The 25,886-nt window shown below is 44.7% G+C and overlaps 1 protein-coding gene across 2 annotated transcripts in view; it reads left to right on the top strand.

The window, feature by feature from the left end:
• RNF157 (ring finger protein 157) overlaps positions 1–25,886 on the top strand; it is a 225,198-nt gene that overhangs the window by 183,777 nt on the left and 15,535 nt on the right. For both annotated transcript variants that reach the window (XM_082272519.1, XM_082272520.1), the window contains exons 16-19: positions 12,573–12,769; positions 12,846–12,899; positions 14,284–14,329; positions 15,197–15,292. In XM_082272519.1, the coding sequence (XP_082128645.1) occupies positions 12,573–12,769; positions 12,846–12,899; positions 14,284–14,329; positions 15,197–15,292 (393 nt within the window). The remainder of the gene's footprint in view (positions 1–12,572; positions 12,770–12,845; positions 12,900–14,283; positions 14,330–15,196; positions 15,293–25,886) is intronic.

The raw sequence follows: 25,886 nt of genomic DNA, 5'->3' as shown, positions 1-25,886 counted from the left end.
GGATTGGAATAAGAGATTACTTCAGATGGAAATGAGGTGGATTAGACGCCTCCATGCCACAAAATCTCCTGGCCTGAACGAAAATGAAAGTTTCCGCCCGTTTCTTGAAGGCTTCGCTTCGGGCAAGACAGATTAACAACCCATCCATCCATCCCAACGTCTCCATTACTGTGACTGTCATATATCTCCCATATGACTCAATATACACAAAAAAAAACCCCAACCCCCCCCCCCCCCCTTCCTTCCCTTTCCTTAGTTTCTAGTGTTGGAAATAGCACACTGGATAATACTGTTCCTACATTAGTGTCTAGGAACCCGATTCCATATGGACATGGCCCTGGGGCGATCTGTAGTATGGTCCGGCAATCAGGGCTGTCCCTCCTTAACCCACGGCTACCCATGGTGGAGCTGTGTGTAATACTGCTGTTAAGAATAACATTCATTTCATTTCACAATCTTTTAATATAACATTATAACATTGTTTGAATCCAATGTGATGACCCATGTATACTATTGTATATAACTTATATATGTATTGTGAATACAGGGGTGTGTGCCACAATTCCGCGGATCGGTCCAGGTACACCGCACAGTCACACCCGGCACGGTAACCCCTACCGCTGTAGGGGATTATCAGGACCAACCAATCCCTTCGGGGAGAAGATGGCTCCTCCTTCTGTGTCGGCGGCCAGAACGGCGTCCCCAGCAACGGGGTTGCAGCCTGCGCGCGCATCCAGCTAGCGCAGGCGCAGACATTGGTGCCCACGTCACGCCGTCATGGAGCCCGTCTACGTGCAATGCGCATGCGCGAAGGGCTTCATAAGGCCAGGGAACGCTAGGTAATCCTCACTTCTCTCCAGCGGAGAGGAGAGGACGGACCTACAACACTGCGCCAGCCTAAAGGACAACTCTATCCATGTAAGTGTAACGGACTGCAAAGCCCCCATTATGATTTTTCTCAATAAACTTGGCACCAAGAAATAAAAGTCACTTTATACTTCTGCACCATACCACTTTCTGGAAGTTGTTTAAGCACCTACAAGTTTTAAGCATTTATGAAATACTGGCTTTTTTTGGGATATTTACTGGACAGTTTTGCTCCTGTCTGGATTCATCCCCAAATACTATCCACAATATTTATTTATTACACTCTAGATCCGAGCCCGGCAAAAAAGAGGGGAATTAACCCCCTGGATTCCGGAGAGAACAACCTCCCACCAGTGCATTCAAACTGTAAGTGGAGGAATATATATATAAAAATACATACATATATATTTACATGATCCATCTGAATTATACTGTAAGAAACAATACAATTATAATCCTAGGCCCTGCATTACACGATTCCCGCTGTGACTGTGAACGGATACAGGGGCCTCTGCGCGGAAGTAATGACTGCACCCATGTATGTAATTATTATTTTCAACACTAAGAATAAATTATCTCAAGGATTTGTTTTAAATTATCCTTACATATTATATCTTATATTACCTCTATAGACCATAGACTGAGTGACTGAACGCTTTGAGAAAGGCCCACAAGAGAGCCGAAACGCGTCAGCAATTTAGGATTTTTTCCGGGATTATGTCCCATTTCAACATTCAAGGGACAACAACAACAAAAAATCCATTGGTTTAGTCACCCGATAACACCATTGTCACTGATTCCACGGAATCATCTTTCTTTTCCTCACACTTGGGCCTCTGTCCCAAGCACTACTGTCACTTAATGCTTGTTGTATATACTACTGGTATTTACAGATTAAATACTATTGTATTTTAATAATTATCTACCTATTCTTTTCAAGTGATATAATGCTAATTGCTCTATATACCTCTTACTTGCCCATAAAGTCCCACTCGATCTGGTCTGAGGCACCAGCAACCCCTTATAAATATCAGAATACATTTTATATATTTGGTGCAGGATTATGTGGCAAAGCTTTGTACCTTCTGAATCCAGTCCCTTTGTTGATGCTGTGTGGAAAGCTCTGAAACACCATTACATACATACAGTGCCTTGAAAAATTATTCATACCCCTTGACATTTTCCACATTTTGTCATGTTACAACCAAAACCTAAATGTATTTTTTTGGGATTTTGTGATAGACCAACACGAAGTGGCACATAATTGTGAATTGCATCTGGAAAATGATATTCAAAAGGTTTTAAAAATAAATATCTGAAAAGTGTGGCGTGCATTTGTATTCAGCCCCACTGAATCAATACTTTTCTAGAACCAACTTTCGCTACAATTACAGCTGCAAATCTTTTTGGCCATGTCTCTCCCAGTTTTGCACACCTAGGAGAGTGAAATGTTTGCCCAAGCTCTGTCAGATTGGATGGAGAGCATCTGTGAACAGCAATTTTCAAGTCTTGCCACAGATTTTCAATTGGATTTAGGTTTAGACTTTGATTGGGCAATTCTAACACATGAATATGCTTTGATCTAAGCCATTCCATTGTAGATATGGCTGTATGTTTAGGGTCGTTGTACTGTTGGAAGGTGAACCTCCACCCCAGTCTCAAGTCTTTTGCAGACTCTTAACAGGTTTTCTTCTAAGATTGCCCTGTATTTGGCTCCATCCATCTTCCCATCAACTCTGATCAGCTTCCCTGTCCCTGCTGAAGAAAAGCATCTCCACAAAATGATTTTGCCACCACCATTTTTCACGGTGGGGATGGTATGTTCAGGGGTGATATGCAGGGTTTTTCGCCACACATAGCATTTTGTTTTTAGGCCAAAAAGTAAAATTTTGTTTTTTTCTGAGCGCCTTCTTCCACATGTTTCCTTGTCCCCTACATGGCTTCTCGCAAACGGGACTTCTTATGGCTTTCTTTTAAGAATGGCTTTCTGCTTACCACTCTTCCATAAAGGCTAGATTTGTGGAGTGCACGGCTAATAGTTGTCCTGTGGACAGATTCTCCCACCTGAGCTGTGGATCTCTGCAGCTCCTCCAGAGTTGGGTCTCTTGGCTGCTTCTACGATTTATGCTCTCCTTTCTGGCCTTTCAGTTTAGGTGGACAGCCATGTCATGTCTGCATGTTTGCAGTTGTGACATACTATTTCCATTTTCGGATGATGGATTGAACAGTGCTCTGTGAGATGTTCAAAGCTTGGGATATTTTTTTACAACCTAACCCTGCTCTAAACTTCTCTACAACCATATCCCTGACCTGTCTGGTGTGTTCCTTGGCCTTCATGATGCTGTTTGTTCACTAAGATTCTCTAACAAACCTCTGAGGGCTTCACAGAACAGCTGTATTTATGCTGAGATTCAATTACACACAGGTGGACTCTATTTACTAATTATGTGACTTCTGAAGACAATTGGTTCCACTAGATTTTAGTTAGGGGTATCAGAGTAAAGGGGCTGAATACAAATGCACTCCACTCTTTTCAGATATTTATTTGTAAAAAAAATGTGAAAAACATTTATAATTTTCATTTAACTTCACAATTATGTGCCACTTTGTGTTGGTCTATCACATAAAATCACAATAAAATAATACATTTACTTTTTTGGTTGTAACATGACAAAATGTATTATTATAAATACTTTCTCTTTCGTTCACTGATGGACACAGCTTAATGTCTTCTTAGACCCTTGGGCTTATACTGGCTACGCCCCTGAGGCATTCCCAGGTGGAATACCATCGCTTCCTGCTATAGGACTTCGGGTTTTTTTTCTGCCTAGTCAGGAGTAAGGACCTGGCTCCCTGTGGGGATCTGCGGTCCTGCCATTTATTTTTCTTTTTAAATGGAATTTTTTCTCTTCTCTTTGTTATTTTCTGTTTCTGTGTGAACTACAATCAATCTGTTTCTGTGTTGAACTACAGTCAACAGCTGGACTGGGCAATGCGCTGGATATCCTAGATCCTTATGGCCTTCCCAGGCTGGCCTGTGAGCGTGACCCAACTATTAGCTCCGCGCTAGGTTGGCCACTACATAGCTCCACTTTACGGGGGCTGGCCAGCGAGTAAAACACCTTGCGAGGTCGCATAGCCCTGGTCACAACAACGGTCACGATCAGAGTTACCTCTAGCCGCAGTATATATTTTTTCTTTTTATATTCATGTTTTTGCATTTTTTTTTCCATTTAGTATGGTTACCATATGGTGGGCCATGTCTATGCAACACTGTCGCTGCCTGGGGCTGCGCCATGAAGAAATCGTCTAAGATTTTGAAACATGTTGGGATGCTATATTTGAAAAACTATCAGTAGGCTCGTTTACCACTAAGAACTGTATAATTATCGTTTCAAATTGTTAGCATGAGTATTTATACTGTTGTGTCATCTACATTATTTTTAATGTTGCAGAGTGATTGTCTCACTCACTCGGTTTTATCTCCTAGTTCATAATAAAATTTGTACTTTTCTAAGTTTTTTGTAAATTCATCACCTCTATACCTGATGTGTATGCCTCGCACAAACCCCATTGGGACCATTGTATTGTTCTAAAAAATTTCTGGGGGGGGGGGGGGGGGGCATAACACGGATTCAGTCCCGCTCTGTCACCTATAGTCTTCTTTTCTACATTACTGTGCAACCTCTACAGGAGTTCAGATGGACACTGAATTTTCAGAAAACGGCTTTGACTCCGTCCACCTAGCTGGACTACTTGGGTCTGACGCTGGATTCAGCATCAGCCTGGGTGTTTCTTCCACAGGTGAAACTACTGAAGTTGCAGGATGCAATTCAGGTCCTGTTGTCCAACCGTCGATCGTCGCACAGGACTTGCATGCAAGTGCTGGGTCTGATGGTCTCCACCTTCGAGGCGGTTCAGTTTGCTCAGTTCCATACTAGACCTCTGCAAAGAGACATTCTTGACAAATGAGACAAGAATCCGCAGTCGCTGGACGATCTGATCCTGTTGAGTCGGGGTGGGAGAGGGTTTCTGATATGGTGGCTCAGAAGAAGTCTTTTCTTCCCCTGTATTGGACAGAGATTTCCATGGATACCAGCCTGTCTGGGTGGGGAGGTGTTTTGGGAGTATACTCGGCTCCAGGTGTTTGGACTCGAGAGGAGTCCAGTCTGCCGATCAACATCCTGGAGATTCGGGCGATCAGGCTTTGTCTGTCTCGGAGTGCAGGCGAAGGGTGAGCCAGTCAGCTGTATAACAGAGGAGATAAAATTCAAATTCTGGCGGTTCTTATTTGTGCCAGTTCGGGCATCTTCTCCTGTAAGCGAACAATTGTATATTGCTTTATTAGGATCATTGATTAAACGGAATTACACTATTATCCTTCCTTGTTCTTTGCTCCTTTTTACATCTTGGTTGATGGAAACGATTGATATACCTTGGTTATAGAAAGGAGAGAATGAGATCCTCAATATATAATATATCCAGTGATTTGGAAGAGTGATATAGGTCCCAGTGGCCTGGGATTATCTGGTGAGCATTGAGGTGTGGATTGACTCATGAGGTGGACAAAAGTTTAACTCTTCAATCACGGTGTTGGGCAGAATATTCAACTTCATTTCACTATTTATGGACTATTTTATATATTTTTAAAATTTTAAGATATTTTTATGTATGATTGGAGTCACTATATAGGATTTACCTTAAATTGGTGATCGACCTATATCGTTTTTTTGTTGCCGATTCCTATATTATGGCCAATGCATATCGGTATCGGTCAATATTTTTGTACATTTGAAACATTTTTTTTTTTTGACAGGTACTTTTGTGGAGGGATCTGCGCGTCTAAAGGACCCCAAACCCCTCCTCTTCACTTAAAAGCAATTAAAATGCCAAGTTTGGCTGTTTTGAATGCTGTCATATTTTTTGAATCTGGCGTCAGACAGTACCCGGAAGTGATGTCACTCATGACATCACTTCCGGGTTTTTGCATGGAGACCTGATCAGAGCCAAATGCGGCTTTGATCGGGCTTTCGGCGGCCGTGCAGGCTGGTTGCCCAGGTCTCCCGGTGGGATGGGAGACCCGGGCGAGCCACAGAAGGCGGCGGGACGTGGGGGACCTCCCCTTCTGCTTCTTTTAATGACATCCGAGCGGCTTCTCAGCCACATCGGTTGTCATTACAAGACAGCCGACCGTCGGCTATGGACGCTAGTACCAGGGTGATGCCTCTAGCTGCAGGCATCACTCCGGTACAAGCATTTTCCAGAAATATTGGCAATATCGGTAACCTCTGGGGCCGATTTACGATATATCGGGAAAAGTGCATATCGGTCCTCGATATATCGGCTTTGCCGATAATCGGTCCATCACTACCTTAAATGCACATGTATGATCATGCACTAGAGCACTTTAATAAGCACAGTGATCCACACATTTGTTTTTTATATACTATATATTTAATATATCCAGTGATCTACACATTGACTGTTATGTTTGAATTATGTATGCAATATTATATTAGATGCACGTTGACACTTTATAGCTACCATTTTGCAGGTTGTGTCACATGCATATCCACACATTTAGTTTGTTTAAATAAATTGCAACACAATAAGTTTAAACTTTCACGGATAAACTTATCACATAAACAGTGCCTTACTTTTACTAGAGTTTTTTTGATTCATGGGCAGAACTACATGTTCCGGCCCTTTCTGCTGTGCACATTCCCGGGGGTAGAGAATTGGCAAGGGGACTATCTCTCAGTCGGTAGACATTGGATCAGGGAGAATGGTCTCTTCACCTGAGGCCAACAGGTCCACATCGGGGGTCCCCCAGCTGTGTCTCCAGTGGGGTACCCCAGATGTGGACCTGTTGGCCTCACGTCTCAACAGGAAGGTGCAGAGGTTTGTGTCAAGGTCTCGGGATCCTCTGGCAGATGCCCACTGGCCCCTTGGGGTCAGTGTCATCTGAGTAACACTTTTCCTCCGATACAACTTCTGTCGAGACTGCTACGCAGAATCAAGGTAGAAGGGATTCCAGTCATTCTGTTGGCACCAGACTGGCCTTGACGGTCTTTGTAGGCAGGCCTGGTAAGGCCGGTAGCAGATGTCCCTTGGAAACTTCCTCTTAGGGAGGATCTTCTGTCTCGGGGACCAATCTTCCATCCTGCTTTACAGTCGCTGGCTTTAACAGCCTGGCTATTGAAAGCCAGGTGCTGTAGGACAGAGGGCTGTCAGAGTCGGTGATTCCTACGCTGTTGAAAGCTAGGAAATCTACTTCCAGGAAGGTTAAGCATTGAGTTTGGAAGGCATACATTACTTGTTGTGAGTCCCGGGGGTTTCTCCCCATTCCTTTTCAGTGTCTCGAGTGTTGGAGATTCTACAAGTAGGTGTAGATCAACGTTTGGCTCGGAGCACCATCAAGGGTCAGAATTCCGCTTTGGCTTTATTTTTCCAAAGGCCGTTGGTAGCGAAGTCCTTTGTTCACATTTTTGTGCAGTGAGTTCGTCCATCTGAGTCCTCCGGTGCGATCCCTGGTACCTCTGTGGGATCTTAATTTGGTACTGTCGATACTTCAAAAGCCTCTTTTTGAAAACATTTGTGAACTTCCTTTGCTCACTCTGTCACAGAAGGTGGTCTTTTTGGTCGCTATAACTAAGGCGCTTAGGGTGTCGGAGTTGGCTGCGTTGTCTTGTCGGTCACCTTACCTGGTGGTTCACAGGGACAAAGTGGTGTTACGACTGTCAGGTGTTCCTTCCTAAGATTGTCTCAGGGTTTCATTTGAATGAAGATATTGTGTTGCTGTCCTGATGTCCTAAGCCAAAACATCCTAAAGAAATTGCTCTACATTCCCTGGATGTAGTCTAGGCAATTCGGGTGTACCTGGGGGTGACTTAGTCGATTCGGAAATCCGATTCTTTGTTCTTACGGATGGACCTCATAAGGGGCAGGCTGCATCTGCTTCAACCATTTCCAGATGGATCAGACAAACGGTGGTGCAGGCCTCTTCTATTAAGTCTCAGGTCCCTCCTTTCCCTGTCAAGGCGCATTCTACGAGGGCGCTCAGTGCCTCCTGGGACTTTTGTCATCAGGCGTCAGGGGTTCAGGTGTGCAAGGCGGCTACGTGGTCATCTCTACACACATTCAAAAAGTTTTATAAGGTGGATGTACTTGCATCCTCTGAAGATGCAATTTGCCGAAAAAGTTGTGCAGGCTGTGGTAGCAGAGACTCCCGCCTCTTGAGGGTGTATTTATTCCTGGTGGTAAACTCCAGTTGTTCCTGGTTGAGCTCCTGTTTTACCTGGTTGGCTATGTTTAGTCCTTGTTGGGAAGTATATGTATTGCTGTGTTTTTCCCACCCTTCATGTTGATACTGCTTTGAGACATCCCAAGGGTCTAAAAACACATGGAGCTGTGTTCGTCAGTGAAAGAAAGAGAAAACTGGATTTTTGTCTTATCGTAAAATCCTTTTCTCTGAGGTTCACTGATGGACACAGCACCCGAACCTCTGTTGGGTTGAGTTATGTATTCTTCTGACGCTGCTTGTTACAAACTGAAGTCCTATAGCATGAAGTGATGGTATACCCCCTGGGACTGACTTAGGGGCGTAGCCAAAATTGTTTCCGCCTAGTCCTACTCCTGAAGAGAGAACAGCATAAGCCCAAGGGTCTAAGAAGACATGGAGCTGTGTCAGTCAGTGAACCTCAGAGAAAAGGATTTTACGCTAAGACAAAAATTCAGTTTTTTTTCAAGGCACTGTAAATTGCAAGTGTAAAATGCTGCTCATATCTGCTGTCTAGGGATTAGCTAAGGTTCAGATCGAACTCAGTTCATACTGAACCCATGGAAAACTGACACATAATAGCAGGCCGTCGTGGCAGTGGAATTTCCCACCCTGTAACCTGGCATTTTAAAGGGACAGGAATGCTGGAGACATCATTAACCCAATTATGGCCACATGACTATATTTGGTTAATCTCATTGACCAAATGTGTCCATGTAGCCATATTAGTTCAATGATGTCACCAGCATTCCCGCCCCTTTGCTATGTGCAGGTGCAGGGCTGGGAATTCCAAGGCCTGCTATCATGTGACATTCCCACAGGTTTGGGCCAAAATGGAGCTCATCCTTACTGCTACCAATAGAAAGATCTGTTTGTAGGCTTGATCACATGCTAAATGACCCACACTTTTTCCACATATGCTGCAACACATTATCAGATGAACACTGTCAAACAACAATTGTCACTGGATAGAATTTCATATGTTTTGCTCCCAGCATCTACACTGATCAGGGCTGTTCTCACATTTCTATGACCACACATGCTCCTTGGTCATAAAACGATTAGTTAGCAAAACACATGACTTATAAAGGTTCAGAGGTTGGTCAATGGGTTAAATGATTAGCAGAACAAATGGACACCAGGAATGAGCTCAGGCAGGTTTGGACATCAATCTGAACCTGCGTTAGCTTTTCCGCAAGGAAAATGTCAAACCGGAGAGCCAATCATAGGCTGCAAAAGCATTGCTTGCCCCACAACAGCCTGTATACACTTAACAAACGTGGCATTAGACACTAACTCAAGCGCTCACAATGGACTGCCGGAAATAATTATTCATGCATATGAAGTTGCTGCAAACAGGTTGCAAGGGGTGAGCAACTGTCAACTTTTAAAAAAGCAGAAAAAAGTTTGAGGATTAGCAGCTGTCATGGAGATTCTTAAAAGTGGAAAACACGAATTCCAGTGTATGATCTGCAGCTCTTGATATAAAAGATTGGGGAAAGAACCACAGAGAATTGCAAACAAGTGACCAAGGCGCTGGTCCATGAATTATAAAACGCAGTCAGATGAAGTTTAATAAGGGTCAGGACCCTGAAACGCATACGCCCACCCACCACTATCTCTTGCACAAGGTCTACAGTGTGTGTGAGGATACACCGCAGCCATGGATTGAGGTTCAGCTTCTCTGGCGGTTTGTACTCCTGGCTTTCAGGCTCCTGTCCAGGTGTGTTGGTCATTGTGATCTTGGCCACCCCTGCTGTCCAGTGCTTTTTTGGCCATCATCTGCAGTCTTCTACATTCCATCTTTGCCTTGAACCAGGCTTCTTGGGGTGGGGTTAATAACATCCCATACTGGCCGTCAGGCAACTTGCCTGCATGCATCCTGCTCCAGCTCACCACCACCCTGTCCGCTGTGTCCCCCTGATCTGTTCTGTGACAGTCTGTGAATTCCCCCTCACCTCCTTCACTGTGGCCCAAGACATCCATGTAAGTTTTAGCTAATACTCAATAAATAAACTTTTTAGAATTCATGGTACAGCGCCCTGGTCACTTGTTAGCATGTATAAACTCCCGCTATCCGCTACTGGGCCTATTTTGCCTATGATTTTCTGTCTGCTTTGACAACTTTCTGGTGGGATAGCTCAGGTGGGTTCTTATTCATATCTGAACCTACCTGAGCTCATGACTAAATTTGACAAAGTTAGCTAATCCGGAGGAGCTGTGCAAAACCCCATTGACCTCTGCACTTTTTAGGTACAAGTACAGTGCATTAAAAAATGAATGCTTGCTGATATGATTTGGCATTACAAATAGTTCAGTAATAGTGTGTAAAACACACAATATACCTCAGCTAAAACCCACAGATGGGAACAGGGTCTCGGTCAATGGGTTTAACCTGCTCCTTTTGCATACCCTGCATTTTGTCTCTGAGTCAGAGGGTTTTTCCAGATAGTGGTGAGGGAGCCAAAACTATCAGAAATCCTACTGAAATAAAAGACAGCTCTAGCGTTTTAAAGGGTCAACCTGCCTATATCTAATATTTCAGCTTTTGGTTGATACTGGAGTGTTTAAGAATACCTGTGGAATTTTTGTACATCCTGAGCTTCTATTGGAGTGTATAGTAGGTTTGGGGCCTGGCAGGGTCTTCTGCAGTAAAGGCCAGTACACACGTACCGATCGTCGGCCGAAAAGCTTCGGCCGACGACCAATCTGCCGATTGTAGGCTTGTTAGTATGATGCTTCCGACAGCCGACAGCGCACTTTCGGCCGAAAATAATCTGTCTTGCAAGCATGAAAATTTTTGTATGCCGACACCAGAGCGGCCGATTGTTCGCCAGTCAGTACAGAATTCGGCCGACAGATAGCAGATTTGCAAGACTGGGCATGCTCAGAAAAAAAAAAAAACACAGGGAAAGTTAACCATTACATGACATCACTTCTGCACTCGGCTGTAGTCGGCGGACAAAATTCTTGTGCAGTCTTTTGCACTTTTCAACAGACACCGACAGCCCTGTAAAAAGACGGCCGATCGTTCGGCCGACGATCGGTACATGTGTACGGGGCTTTACTATGAATTAATGAATAGAAACTTCAAACCAGCGAATAGTTTGAATATTCTGCAAGATAAAAAATAGACAAATGTTGCATGAATATCAGAAGGAATCTTCATTTATTGATTACTAAATAGGATGAACAGTACAGTAAAGCAATTTCCCACTGAAGAACAGATGTTGGTAAATCTTTTATAAAATTAGTACAAGAACAGTTTTCACACCATAATATTTTACACACATGCTGTCCCTATAGTTTTCATAATTAAATGGAACCCCAAGCAACTTTTTTTTTTTTTTTTTGATAAAGTGGGAAAGGGTTAGAACCTCTTTTGAGTTCATTTTTGTTGTGTCCCTAATGGGAAGATATCTTCTTAAAGTGTATATCAGGGTAAAACAAATTAGTATACCTCTGGTATGCAATGCATGTTTTATTCCTTTAAAAAATGAAGCAATTGTAGAAAATTTATAGAAAAATACTAGTTGTCCTGCCAAAAATCCAGTAAGCTAAATTCCTGTCTGGTCTGACAACATGTTGCCTCTGCAATACACAAATCCCATGCAGTGTTTTTGGACCTGCCCAGTTCTTCCATGCTGGACTACAGAACAGCTCCCAACTGATAACTGTGCTGTCAGCTCAGACAGGTTGTAACAGGCACACCACATTTCTGGCAGGATTTGCAGATATTTCCCCATGTTTTTCTCTTTAAATTGCTATATGTATTGCAGAGATGTATTGAATAATTGTTTTTTATTTTCCCAGACATACACTTTAACTTTCTGTCCCAGTGATGGTAGTCAACAGGACAGGATTAGAGGAAAATGTTTCTGGACTGTAATCTTCTAATCAAAATAAAAATATAACTAATATACCAGTCACATTTATGATTTATTTATCCTATTTTTACTGATGCTTTTTCACACAAAAATTCTCATCAAAATTAATGTCATTCGTTGTTTCTGAAAAGTAACTCAGTGAATGTAGATATTTTATTTCTTATGTATATTTAGGCAGCTGTATGCTTTTTCTTTTTGGGTGGGTTGTTGAAGCTCTTTTTGTTTTACATTGTTTGTTGCTATGACTGAAACATTTCTTACACCAGCTTTGAGAATTCTGTTGCTTTATGCTTCTGTAACCATTTAACTGTACTCCTCACCCGTCCCTTTTCTGCCCATCTCTTACCCTGCCATATACTGGTTTACTTCTGTTCCCCTGCTTACCATTCCTTGCTCTGTGCCTCGTTCTTCTCTGTACCCTGTACTGTAATCCTCACTTTCATCTTTTTCATTTGTTTATCTTGTTTTCCCTCTTCCGTCTTATCCTTCGTTATCACTACTTCCTCCATTGCCCCATTCCACCCTCATCTCTTGCGCAGACCCTTTGAGCAGTAGCCTGGCACAGTCCGTAATGTCCATGGCCTCGTCCCACAGCCAGCAGTCCCAGCTCAGCACAGACACCGTGTCCTCAATGTCTGGCTCCTACACAGCTGGCGTGATGGAGGAGGAGGAGGAGGAGGGGATCACGCCATCACCTCCAGTGGCACCCAGCGGTTCCCCATCAGAAGAGGGAGAGGTAAGTCTTGCATTGCTTTCAGCACCATTCATTGATGTCTGAAAGTATTCTAACCATCTACATGCCTCTCTTACAGCTATCACCTGAGGGGCACTTTGTGACTGTGTCTGCAGATGAAATGGATGCAGAGGTATACCTCCCTAATGTTTGGGTAGGAAGGGGAGGGTGTGAATAGACAGGAGGCATGGGCCCTGCAATGTCTGTCCAATGATTGCAAATGGCACCCTAAACACATTATATAGTCGAGACCAAGGTGTCACATCACAAATAGTTACATAGTTAGTGAGGTTGAAAAAAGACATAATTCCATCCAGTTCAACCTATGATGTGTTTGTTTGCTGTTAACTGTACATTGTATACCCCACATGTTATCCATTGTTCACTGTTTCATCAAAAGAGTCATGCGCACTGTTTATCCATTGAGCACAGTTTCATCAAAAGAGCCATGCGCACTGTTTATCCATTGAGCACAGTTTCATCAAAAGAGCCATGCGCACTGTTATCCATTGAGCACAGTTTCATCAAAAGAGCCATGCGTTTTGTTGTGGTGTGTTGGCTGCCCATTCAAAATAAATGGACCACCTTGACACAATGCACATGTAGTAACGCAGCACTAGCTTGTGAATATCTTCTTAAGTGAGACTTCTTATTATATTATTATACTGTGGATAGATCGAAATCCCCTCCAAAAGGATTCCTAATGCCTAGTACACACTATCCGTTTATTTATTTTTTTATTTTTTCAACCCAGTGGGCTAAACGAAAAAGGAACTAAGGTGCTTGGGAGGAACTCGCTGCACTAACTATTCGATATTAGTACAGTGTTCCCCCTGCTGAGCTATTGTGCCCCCCGTCAGAGCACACCAATTAGTGCTTATAGCCTTTGGCTGTCAGTGCTAATCGGATGCTGGATTTTCAGCCTGCCCATTTGGCAGAAACCAGACAGGCTGGTGTACACATGGGCTGAATGTCGGCCAGTTTCTGCTGAACCGGCCGATATTTCGCCCCAGTTGACCAGGCATTAGATTGTCTACAACAGACCCCCAACTGCAGATAAAGCTGGCTGTAGATGATTCAGTTCTTTTTTTTGATCAGCAACATTTGAGGTGGATGGGCAAATCCTCCCCGCTGCGTTATTGTGTTCTGACAGCAGGACTACCCTGCTGCCAAAATACATTGATCAGTGTAGCAGCCACTGGCTGCATGCATTGATCGAGCACAAGTTTTCCAGCATTCCCATTCAGGAGGAGTTGCTCACTAGGTCGACTCCTCTTTTACAGGAATGGCCATAGACCGTGCGAGATTTGGCGGTTCCTGCTTAACCGGCCAAATTTGAATCCATATATGGCCAGCTTAAGTCTTACAGTACAAAAAGCCACCAGCATGCCTTCCTCTTCCTTCTTTAGACTGTAGGGCTTATCTGCAGTTGGCAGTTCTAGGAGATCTTTTTGTAAAGAAGTAGTAGTGGTCACATGGGCTTCCTGATGGCATGTTGTCTTTTTCGGCTTTTTCAGGGAAATGTCACAGAAGAAGAATTTGCGTCTCCAGAAGAGGATGATGGTAACACTCTCAGTATTTACCCCATTTAATATGTTCCATATACTGCTTTAGTCTCCATTGAGCCTCCACTTGCGTGTTGTTGAATGTTTGTTTCACTAATTCCCTGTGGGTCTAGCAATTATTTAGACACCTGGTAAGCAATGCTTTGACCCCATAAAACCTGCAGAATATTAAAGATGGGCAGTCAGTAAAAGGCATTTTGTAATAATATTAATCTCTGCTTTTTGATTTGTTACAATAGTGCAGCAATACACCTCAGGTCAACTGCAGATGGAGTAAACCTGTAATTGAATTCTGAATAATCTTGGAAGCATCTCAAACTGATGCCAAACTGATTCCTTCAACACAAGACCAAGGCCTTTTGACCCAGGCCCTAAGACTGTCTTATTTAAAACTGTCCTATCACAATGTTGCTGTTAAGATTGCATGACAAAACAAAGGCTTTGTTGATTGACAATTTACCCTCCTCCTGCAGGCCAAGCAAAGTGTTTGTTAGTTATCAGACAGGGCTGAGGGAACCAGTCATCCTCCATGGTGGCCTTAGAGATTGACACTGAGTTGACAATTCTGCTCTGATAGGGAGAGTATACAAGTAAATAACAACGCACACCCATCTGAAAGGTAGGCAGCACTGTTATAATCTAGAGAATCAGACTCACAAATGCCCATTTTGGACTGGTACTTTTTAATATTTTGCTGGTTATTCTTAAAATGCATGTACAGACCACTCCTGCATGGCATCATTATTGCAGTTGACAACTCTCTTCCTCTTCTTACTGTACTCACAAGATTCCCAGGCTAATATATGTTGGGCAGTCTGTCTGTACAAAATCATGCCCACCTCTAACTTCCTTAACTCTGTTGCAGGGCAGAGGACTGGCAGAGAGTGTGACAATAACAATGCAGCTCATGTCACACTGGACGCTCTGGACAATGTGCGGGGCTCTGATGGCTGCCTGGCCGGTGAGTGGCTGCCTCCTGAACATGAACTCTCCCTCTTCACCCCATCCTTAATAATGGTTTCTCTCACCAAACAAACCTGAACCAGTGTCAGTAAGCAGCGAGTGGGGGGAAAAGCCTTCTTTATATCCCTCCAGTAACTGTAGGTGTTTTACTCTTCCCTGTCTGTCCACTCTTATTTTTCTCTTCATTCTTTTCTTTAACTCTGCTTTCTTTCTCGAGTTCCTACATGAAGTTTTCTTTTCCATTTCTTGCTGCTTTATTTTATAACATTATCTCATCTATGCCCTTTTTTATGTTGGCTGAGTTCATGTCAGTGCTGCCCATTAGAGCACTTGTGGTATAACCAAACAAAGTCATAGGTGAATTTCCTGAGGACGGGGCTTATTTTCCTAGTAATAATGCATTAGTTATTCTAAAGAAATTGAGAGTGTTTGCAAAAGTATCCTCTGTGCAGTTGACAATTTTCCCTTAAAGCACACCTGGCATGAGAAAAATATATGAACTGTCATTATTTTCCATAGTTACATAGTTAGGTGGAAAAAAGACACAAGTCCATCTATTTCAAGCAATAAAAAAAAATCATACAATCCCATATAAACAATCCTGTACACACAGTTGATCCAGAGGAAGGCGAAAAACCCTAGCAAATCATAATCCAATTTGCTACAGCAGGGGGAAAATTTCTTCCTGATCCCCCCGAGAGGCAATTGGATATTTCCTGGTTCAACTTTACCTATAAATGTTAGTACCCAGTTATATTATGTTATATTACGTATATCCTTTTGAAAATTATAGTTTCTGAGCTGTCCCAGACGTCAGTACTTGTTGAGCCACTGATCTTGCACAAGCATGCTGCAAGTGAAATGAAAGCTGTAAATCTGCATTAGAGAGTGTATTAGAAGGTGCTAAAGAGCAGTTCCAAAGTAAAAGTCAATGAACATGCATATGCTGCAATTGTGTCAGAACATCTATTTACTGAACCTTAAAGTGACACTAATCTTTTCAAGCATGTGTTCTTGACTCAAAAAAGTCCCTTATTTTGCTCTCAGGGTCCTCCAAATCTCCAAATGGATTTTTGTTTTGCTGCTGTGATTTGTCTTCCTGTTAGAGAGGGTGGCTACGTTCGTTCTCCATTGTCCCACTGTATGTAGGAACGTAGCCACCCTCTCTTGCTTGCTTCTGATACAGACTAGGGATTATGGGATGTTTAGTGTGCAAAAAGCAGTGCACATGACCACAACTAACATTAACTGCTGGTTCCCCAAAAAAATAACAGAAGTGAGAAGAAAAAGAGGCTTAGGAACTCACTGAAGCTGGCATGTCATGTGGTGACAGTTTTTTGGTTGTCAGTTACCTGCTCCTCACAACACAGGGGACAGTGTACAAGGTTCAGTAGTTAACGTCTATAGGTACATTTTAAAAAAAATTAGCACAAGGAACAGTACTTACATTGAAAAAGTGGCCTTTGTGCTAGTGCTGGCCTGCTGGTATCTCAACCCCCAAACCATCTGAAGATTATGGCTGCAGGGATTTGGGTGGAAACAACAACGCTGTCAGAGACTCACCAAGAGTGCCAACTGTGCCTGCCCTTTCCATTCCCCCCTCCCCCTTTAATTATGAAAGCTTTACTATCACTTCTATGAATGAAAGGGGATCTGTGAATGGAAAACGGGTAGATGAATGAAAGATCCGCCTCATAAATTCATATGTATGCTTTTCATTCATGGAAGCTATAGTAGAGCTTCTCTAAATGGAGGAGCAAGGTGGAGAAGGCAGGTATAGAAAGCCCTCTTGATGCATATGACAGGTTCAGTGTTTAGTATAAATGGGGTGCAGGGGTGTGGAGAGCTTTAGATTTCAACTAGGACAGTTGGCAACCGCACAAGCTGAGCAGCCTCCTGCTGATTTTTTATTTTTTTTATGTACCTAAACTTAGGATTTAACAGGCAGCATTTGTCAGACTTTCCAAGTCATCCAATGCAACCAAATTCCAAAGATCTCACATATGGGCGGGTCTGCTTCCTGACTGATGGCTTTGAGAAACTAACTAGCACTGACAGTTAATTTCTGGCTTTCTATATTGTATATGAATGACAGTTAGGCCTTCTTCACATGGGCAATTATCTGAGACAGCAGATTCCAGCACCCAGAATAAGTAGACTCTTGATGCTATGATCACAGGTGAATGTGATCAGCTGCGTCTGCTCAGCTTGTACAATGAACTGACTGGCTGAAAGGAGGCATCGTTGTTTGCATATATCTGCACACTCAGAGGTTACCTGTTGCTAGGAACAGATGAGTGACCTTGAATGCATTTGAATGAGTGTGTTTGAGAATACTGCTCCTGCATTTCAAACTGGTAAACAAATAGAGTTCCTAAATCAGGGGTCTTATAACTATGGCCCTCCAGTTGTTCAGGAACTACAATTCCCATAATGCCTAGTCATGTCTGTGAATGTCAGAGTTTTGCAATGCCTCATGGGACGTGTAGTTCCACAACAGCTGGAGGGCCGTAGTTTGAAGAACCCTGTCCTAGATCATTGAAAAAGGGGCTGGGGTAAATTGGAGCACTGGATATGAAAACCAAAGGCCGTTTCTGCTTCTGAAGGCTAATCTTTAAACTGTACCTTCAAAGTCAGTGGATGAGCATGACAGTCGGGCAGCTCAAGAGATTAGCAATGGCATCTCCGCTATTTCTATCTATGGAAAATCTCCTTTAAACAGTAGAGCACTCGGCTGACTACAAGTCTTCTAAATGAACAATTAGCCCCCTGTCTGCTTGGTATTTACCTATGTTATATCTACTTTTACCATTTGTATTTGTCTCATACTGAAGTCCTCAGGTTGGCACATTCAGCATATCCCCATAGGTATATTTTAGGCACACTGGGCATTTAGCCCTGCTGCACGAGCCCCTGCTGTTTTGCTGTGGGAGGTGGGCTGTTCAGGGACGAATACTCAGAACACAGACTGCTTGTACTTTGAGCATTTGTCCCTGGATGCATACTGCCTTAAATGTTCAAAGGGGGCAGTTGAGAATGTGTTCAGCAGAGAACCCAGGAATATAGGTTAAAAATACTTGGCGGTTTGGGGGAGTTGAGTATTGCTCTAAGAACATGAATGTCAGCTTCCATATTTCTATCCCCAGTGGTCCCTCTAATCGTTTTGGGTTTCACTTCACCAATTGGCATCTATGTAGATCTAGCTCTATGGCCTAGCACTTTAGGTCTTCTAAAAAGTGTCCTAAGTAAGAATGACTCTTTGCTTTTCATTCCAACCATTCCGATTTTTTCGTTGGAATAAGGGAATTGTGGGAATATGGTTAAGGGAAAAAGAATAGTCCTTCAGACCCTCAGTCTAGGCCATGCGATTTCCACTTTTAAGTTGCTTTTGTTTCCACTTTTTCCTCATCTAGTCACTTTCTTTTCTCTTTTTCACAGTTTGTGTATTTTATTCTATATTTACTTTTCCTGTCTCTTTAACTCAGGTGTCACTTAACTGCTGTAAAAGTTCATGTTCACTATGTGTCAGCTGTGCTCACTGCTTCCTGCTCGGCCTGACCCTGCTACCCATTTGCCCAATGTGTACATTGGCATGTCCCTACAATAATACTGCAGCACTCTTTGGGCTTTCTGCGCTACTGGGGCTTTAAAGCATAGGACCCGTTAACAGGCTTCTGCTGCATGAGGCAAGACATGGTGGGACAAGCTATTTATGGCGCTGCAAAGGTAGCTGACTCATTTCACTTAAAAACAACTGCTGTTTGTCCTGAAAATATTGATCCTTATGACAAATAGCATAGAGAATCAAGTCTCATATCAGATTCTAACCTGCACTGGGACATGACAGTTGGGGGATAAAAGTTTGAATGTTAGGGGTTGTAAAGGCTGTTCATACGTAACACTGATACATGAGTCCCATATAAAATGTAATAAAAGTGGAACTAGACCCTATCCATTACAGCCAAGAAAGCTGCCATCTTAGCCTCTGTTTGACCTGCAGTTGGCACGGTGTTGCACATGTGATCAGTTGTGACACCAGATATTGATGGCATGAGAGTTTTGTTGAGTAGTAATCATTGGCATGCCTTAAATGTAACTGTAAGAAAACCAATAAATTAATGGGTTGAGTTCTGCTTGGCTGTGGTTTGCCAAGGTACATCAATGTGCAGGTTCACTTGAATTTCTTCTTCCTCACGATCACATACTAACCTTTCCTTTGCTCTCCAAACCCTCCAATATAGCTATTGGGAGAAAAGAAAATACCTGGAGGGAAATTTATCATAACTGGAGCAGCCAGGATCTAGAACAGCTGTGCGTGACAACCAGTCAGCCTCTATCTTTCATTTGAAAACTTAACTGAACAAGCTGAGGATGAAAGCTGATTGGCTGCCATGCTACTCCAGTTTTGATAAATCCCCCTCATACTTGGTGTTTCTATCATTGCATCTGTGGCTGAATAGAGCAAGTGGAGAGCAAAGGAAAGGCAATGATGTGTTGCCGGGGAGGAGAGTTATTAAAAGAATCATTCATTAGAGACTTGCTTAGCTTGCACACAGTATAGAGATGAATACACAGGACAATTATAACAGATACAGACATTTAGTTATTAATTGTATTTTGTGGGATCCACTTGGTGGTTTAGAACTATATCATTATACTGAAGAACTAATTGAGGTCATGCTTTTCATTTTGATGAGTCAATTTTATGTGCCATGCATCTTGTAGGGGCTATGCTGGTCATAAAACAGTCTGATGTCTCAATGGAAACAATGCCATCTCTTAGACTTGTCACCAGAGTGCCCGGACCTGCCATAATATTTTTTACCAACCAACACATGCTGGTGACCAATAGGGACAATTGACACCCACTTGCAGAGTTGGCAAATCTGTGTGTGCAAGAATAGGCACTTCCAATACTTAGAAATTTGAATTTCTCTATTGTTCATTGACGGACGCAGTTCTCTCTGATTCATATCAGTAGGGTTATATTGCCCCCTACAGGAGTAGGACACTAGCCAGAAAAAAGTTCTGGCTACACCTCTGGGCAGTCCCGGAGGGTAAACCCTCTCTCTTCCTGCATAGGATGTCAGTTTTAATCTGCCTAGTCAGGAGTAAGGACCTAGTTCCTTGCTGGGATCTTTGGTCCTGGCATAGAAGTAATTTTTTTAAGTAGATTCTTTTTAGCTAGTCTTTTTTTCTCCGGAACATTTTTTCTGTGAGATCTTCAAGCAATTATGCCGGGCTGGGTGACGAGCTTGATCCCTATATTCAGTGGTCACCCCAGTCTGGCCAGAAAGCGCGCGCAGGCCTCAGCTCCGTGCTGGGTTGACCGCGACATAGTCCCACTGAACGGGGACTGGCCCCGTGAGTTAAATGTCTCGCCTGGACGCACACAACAGGGTCTAGGCTTATGTTGCAGCATTCCTATTGGCTCCGGTGACGTGGGGTCCTGTCATGAGATGGCGCCCGCCTGTGTTCCCAGTATGGTGAGTAAACGTTTACTCCCCCTTCCCTGGCGGATTTTGGGTTGGATGCGGGCCCTCTCCCTGGGATGGTCGGACCCTCACACTCCAGGTTTTTCCTCTGTACTGTTGTGACCCCCCACGTGGGGGACTGTTTGTGCCTACCTGCGTCTGGGGCCTGGTGTGCAGGCCGCATTGGGGGCCGGGGGGATCTGTTCACGGTGCCTGGTCGATGGTGTGGGGGGGGGGGGCTCTGTCAGTAGGGGGCCTCTGTAGTAGCCTTGTCTGCATTTGTGACAGCGGCCATCTTGGGGGGAGGATAGTTTTCGGCCATTTTGGGGTTGTTTTTTTGCTGTAAAGGCTTGTGGGAGTGCCTGGAGGTGTTCTTTTTGGTGGAGGAGCCCCTCCCTTCATCCTGGGCTGCTTCCTGGCTCACTCTTTTCTTTGAGACACGGCTGGAAACCTTCTAATCCGATTGCTATCTTGCTATCTGGGGACAGTGAGTTACTGAGCGTAGTCTCTCTCTCTCTCTTTTGGGGGGGGGGGGTTTAGATAGCGTGTGCCTGACCTCCGGGGGGGGGGGCGCGTCTTTTTACAAAAATACTTTTTTTTTGTAATTTTTTGCATATTTTGCTGGTGGGTTCCTCAGGTTCCATATGGACCCTGCAGGTCATGTATCCCCACCTGACCCCCTCACTGGGGCCGCAGGGCTTTCCAGATCTCCACTGTCCATCAATGCATTTTTCGGCGGTTCGGGAAGCATTTGGGCCCGGGTGAAGGTGGGGGCTTCGCTTAAGCGTTTATCTAACTACCCCTGCCCCCATCTGACGTCTCGGATTCTGAGTCTGAATTAGCCGCCGCAGACGTGGGCCTCCCTACTGGGTCTGGTACCTCACGCCCTGTCTCCTCAGATGATGACAACATTTTGCCACCCCTGCGTGCATTCAGGCGCTGGTGGATGTATGGGTCGCTTCGGTGCGTAAGACCCTGCGATTTGGAGGCCGCAGGTAACATCTGGCATTCACATGCCATCCAGAGCAGCTTATTCTGCCAGCAGGCTCATGTAGGATGGGACCGTCTGGGAAGTGCCCCTGGGGTGTCTAAGCGGCTGTTAGACGTTACCCTTTTTGTCGAGTCTCTGGTACTGTGGACTGCTCCGCCTATGGTGGACGTGTGTTCTCTAGGCTAAATAGGACTACCGTTGTTCCGGTGGAGGAATCCCCATCCTTTAAGGACTTGGGGGATAGGATGGCGCGGGCTTTGGCTCGCAATCTATAGTCCCTGGCGGGGTCTGCACTGGGAACAACAGTTTCTTCGCCCCTCGTGGACAGTCGATGTGGCTAAGTTCTTTAAGACTTCCTCTGGTGGTTCCCAACGACCCTGGTCTGGCGAACAAGAGATTGTTTTTTTCCAGGCCTGTGGACGAGGCCCACTCGGCCTGAGGGTGCGTCCTCATCCGTCTTTGGGGTGGGGATCGGACCTACGGCTGGCCCAGATCCCAGGCAGCTGGGTTCAGGAGGCCATGCGGTCCAGTTGAAAGATTGGGTTTCGATCCGTTTTTTTTCCAGTGAGTTGTTCTCTTTCATTTTACGGCTGTTCCTGGATCGCTTGCAGTGCTCTGTGGGGCAGTTCAGGCTCTGGCTCAACAAGCTGGACCTTCTGGCCCTTTGATGGTTCTGTGCGGATCAAAAATGTTCAGGACACCAGCAGGTTCTCTGTTTTTTTGCCGTGGGGAAGGATCTCTTTCGGTTTGTGGCGTTACCCCTTGGTCTCGCTTCTGCTACTCGGGTCTTCACAGAGGTATTGGCTCTGGTCCTGGCGCTGTTGCGGCAGCGGGACCTATCGGTCCGGGGTTCCTGGCCGATCTGCTTCTGTGTGGAATCCCCTACGGTGCTGACAAACAAATTTGGAAGTCACCATGAGAACTCTGGAGAAGTTCAGGTGGGTTCCGAACCTTCAGAAATCATCCCTGGTCCTTTCCTTGAGACTTGACTATCTGGGCCTAACTTTGGACTCGTCCTCAGTCAGGGTGTTTTCTCCCTCGGGGGAAATAATTCTTGAAACTTCAGACTGAGGTTCAACCGTTGCTGTTCCACACATGGTCGCCACATCCGACCTGCATGCGAGTTCTGGGATTGATGGTGTCATCTTTCGAGACAGTCCTTTTCGCTCAATCCCTCTCGGCGATCCTCCAGAAGGTAATCCTTCTCGAATGGGGCTAGAATCCAAACTCTCTGGACTTTTGGATCCGGCTGACCAGGGAGTCTTGATCTGGAATCCTTCCTCCTTTTTACTGGACAATTGTCACCGCCGATGCAAGCCTGTCCGGGTGGGGAGGAATCCTCGGCAGGTTCTCTGCTTCGGGAGTATGGTCCCTGGAGGACCCAGGTTACCGATCATTGTCCTGGGGCTGAGAGCAATCCGGCTTGCCTAGTTCACTGGATCGGGCACCTGCAGCTGTCCTGTGCACGTTCAATTGACTACGCCACACCCATAGCTTCTGTTATTCACCAAGGGGGCACCAAGGGTGTCCTTGCGGCCTTGGAAGTGACAATTTGTTGGGCATAGCGCCTTGTTCCAGCTCTTTCCACTGTTCCCTTTCCAGGTGTGGAATCTTTGGCAGGCGGATTGCCTCAGTCGACAGGCCTTGGATGCAGGGGCATGGTCCCTCCATCCGGAGGTGTTTCAGCAGTTGTGCCTTCGTTGGGGGCACTACAGACGTGGGCCTGTTGGCGTTGCATCTACAGGATAGAGCTGAGGTTTGTAGCCCGCTCCTTGGACCCTCTGGTGGGTGCACTGGTGGCAACATGGGTTCGATCACGGGCAAGAACTTAAGCTGAGCTTAACTTGCATGATGCAGAGGAGTTTAGCATCATCACCTGTGCACGGCTGGCGCCGGCATGGTCGTGTGAGAGTGCTCACGGATGGGCCAAGGTCAGTGTCGGCTGCGGTCTGCCTTTCCTCCTCTCAAGTTGCTGCCAAGAATTATTCGCAGGATCAAGGCGGAAGGGATTCCGGTCTTTCTCGTGCCTTCGGACTGGCCTCGCCGAGCTTGGTACGCCGACCTGGTCAGGCTAGCCACGGAGACACCATGGAGAATTTGTCTCAGGGAGGAGTTATTGTATCCAGGGCTAATCTCCCCTCCGATTTACGGTCGCTGGCTTTGCCAGCTATGGCTTTAAAAGCCAGTTGCTGAAGGACCGGGGATTGTCTGCTTCAGTGATTCCCACCCTGCTTAAAGTGTGGGAAGCGACTTCTAGGGTGCGTTTTTCATCATACGAGTTGTCGGTGGCCCGGATCTTGGCTCCCTTCAACGGGGAATTGATTAAAGGTTGGCCTTGAGTACTGTCGAGAGTCAGGTTTTGGCTTTGGCAATTTTCTTCCTAAGGCAGTTGGCCGCCCGTTTCCTGGTGCGCAACTTCTTCCAGGGGGTGCGACACTTGGTTCTTCCGGTGCATCCTCCGTCACCAACCTTGATTTGGTACAGTCAGTTCTTCAAGACCCTCCTTTTGCGATTATCGAGGGTATCCCCTGCCTACTTTATTACAGAAGGTGGCCTTCTTGGTTGCTGTCACTCTGCATGCAGGGTGTCGGCACTGGCGACATTGCCCTGTCGTTCTCCCTGTATGTTGGTTCTTGGGCCCAGGTGGTCCTTCTTCCGGATCCATCCTTCCCTCCAAAGGTGGTTTCTGGTGTTCATTTGTACCAGGACATTGTATTGCCATCTTGTCCTAAGCCCCTTATCCTACGGAATGTGCGCTGCATACTCTGGATGGAGTTCGGGCGCTCGAGGTGTACGTGGCGACTACTGAGTCTTCCCGTAAGTCTGGTTCGCTCGCTTTGCTCACGGATGGCCCAAGAACAAGGCTGCCTGCGTCAGCTGTGACTATTTCCAGGTGGATCAGACAGTCAGTGGTGCAGGCTTCTTTAATTAAGGGTCAGGTCCTACCTTTCCCTGTTTTGGCGCTTTCTACTCGGGCACCTTCCTGGGCTTTTCGCCATACAGGCATCTGTGCTTCAGGTTGCAAGTCGAATTGCTTTGATACAAAACTGACATCCTATGCAGGAAGAGAGAGCGTGTACCCTCTGGGACTGCCCATAGGTGTAGCCAGAACTTTTTTCTGCCTAGTGTCCTACTCCTGTAGGGGGTAATATAACCCTACTGATATGTTTTAGAGAGAACTGCGTCGGGCAATGAACTTAAGAGAAAAGGATTTTACGGTAAGTCAAAAATCCAGTTTTTTCAACCTTCACATAACACCTACCTATCCCAGTGCCCACTCACTAAGTCCACCCTTATGTTGAGAGGTAGGTAGCAGAATTTGCATCAACCAAACCTTCTGTTAGAAAGTAAACAGATGTATAAATTAAGCTTTAGCACTGTGTTAGACCACAACGCATGAACTCTAATTGTCACTACCATCTTTTCCACACCATTACAGTTCTTGTGAAACACCTTTTATGACCTGCAAGGTAGTTTCTGCCTGTCATGGGTAACTTTTACACGGAATGCGTTAATATACGAATGTCCCAACAGTTTGCGGGGCTTTTGTAGTAACTGAAAAATGCATTTTGGGAATTGCAAATGGATTTGACTAAACACCTTTGTTTAGGCATGTACAAATTATGCATGTAAGGTTGGCAGGCTGTTGAAATATGGGTTCATATTTAATTTTACATCTGGATGTGGGCTGAAGATACCTGTACAAAAAAGGATTCTGATGTTTCTTCACGAACAGCCAGATTCTAGGGAAATCCTTCGAATTGTTGAATAATTGTATATGGTGTGACAGTTTGATTTCATGTATGGTTAGCTAACCCATGCTTTAAAATAAAGGCCAAGCTACTAATAATGTAATCTAAAGGTCAAGCTAATAATGGTAAAGGTATCCTAATCTCATACACTAAAGGGTACGTTTTTAAAGGGTGATAAAATAAACAAAAGTGGTTTAATGCAAGGTCTAGACTTTAATTTGAGTGAAAACATGCATGCATGTATCACACATGTGTGCATGTCTGTGTACTGTGCTGGCATCCCCAATATCCGCTTTATGCTTAGGGAGGGAATAAAAATGACAGGAAAATCCAACTAGTGTGGTGCCTCAGCATCCCAAAAAACAAGAGGTGTCC

Source organism: Pelophylax lessonae (assembly GCF_965119305.1).
Source record: "Pelophylax lessonae genome assembly, chromosome: 11".
NCBI lineage: Eukaryota > Metazoa > Chordata > Amphibia > Anura > Ranidae > Pelophylax > Pelophylax lessonae.
Note: the sequence above shows the minus strand (reverse complement) of the source record. Positions and strands in the feature narration are given on the sequence as shown.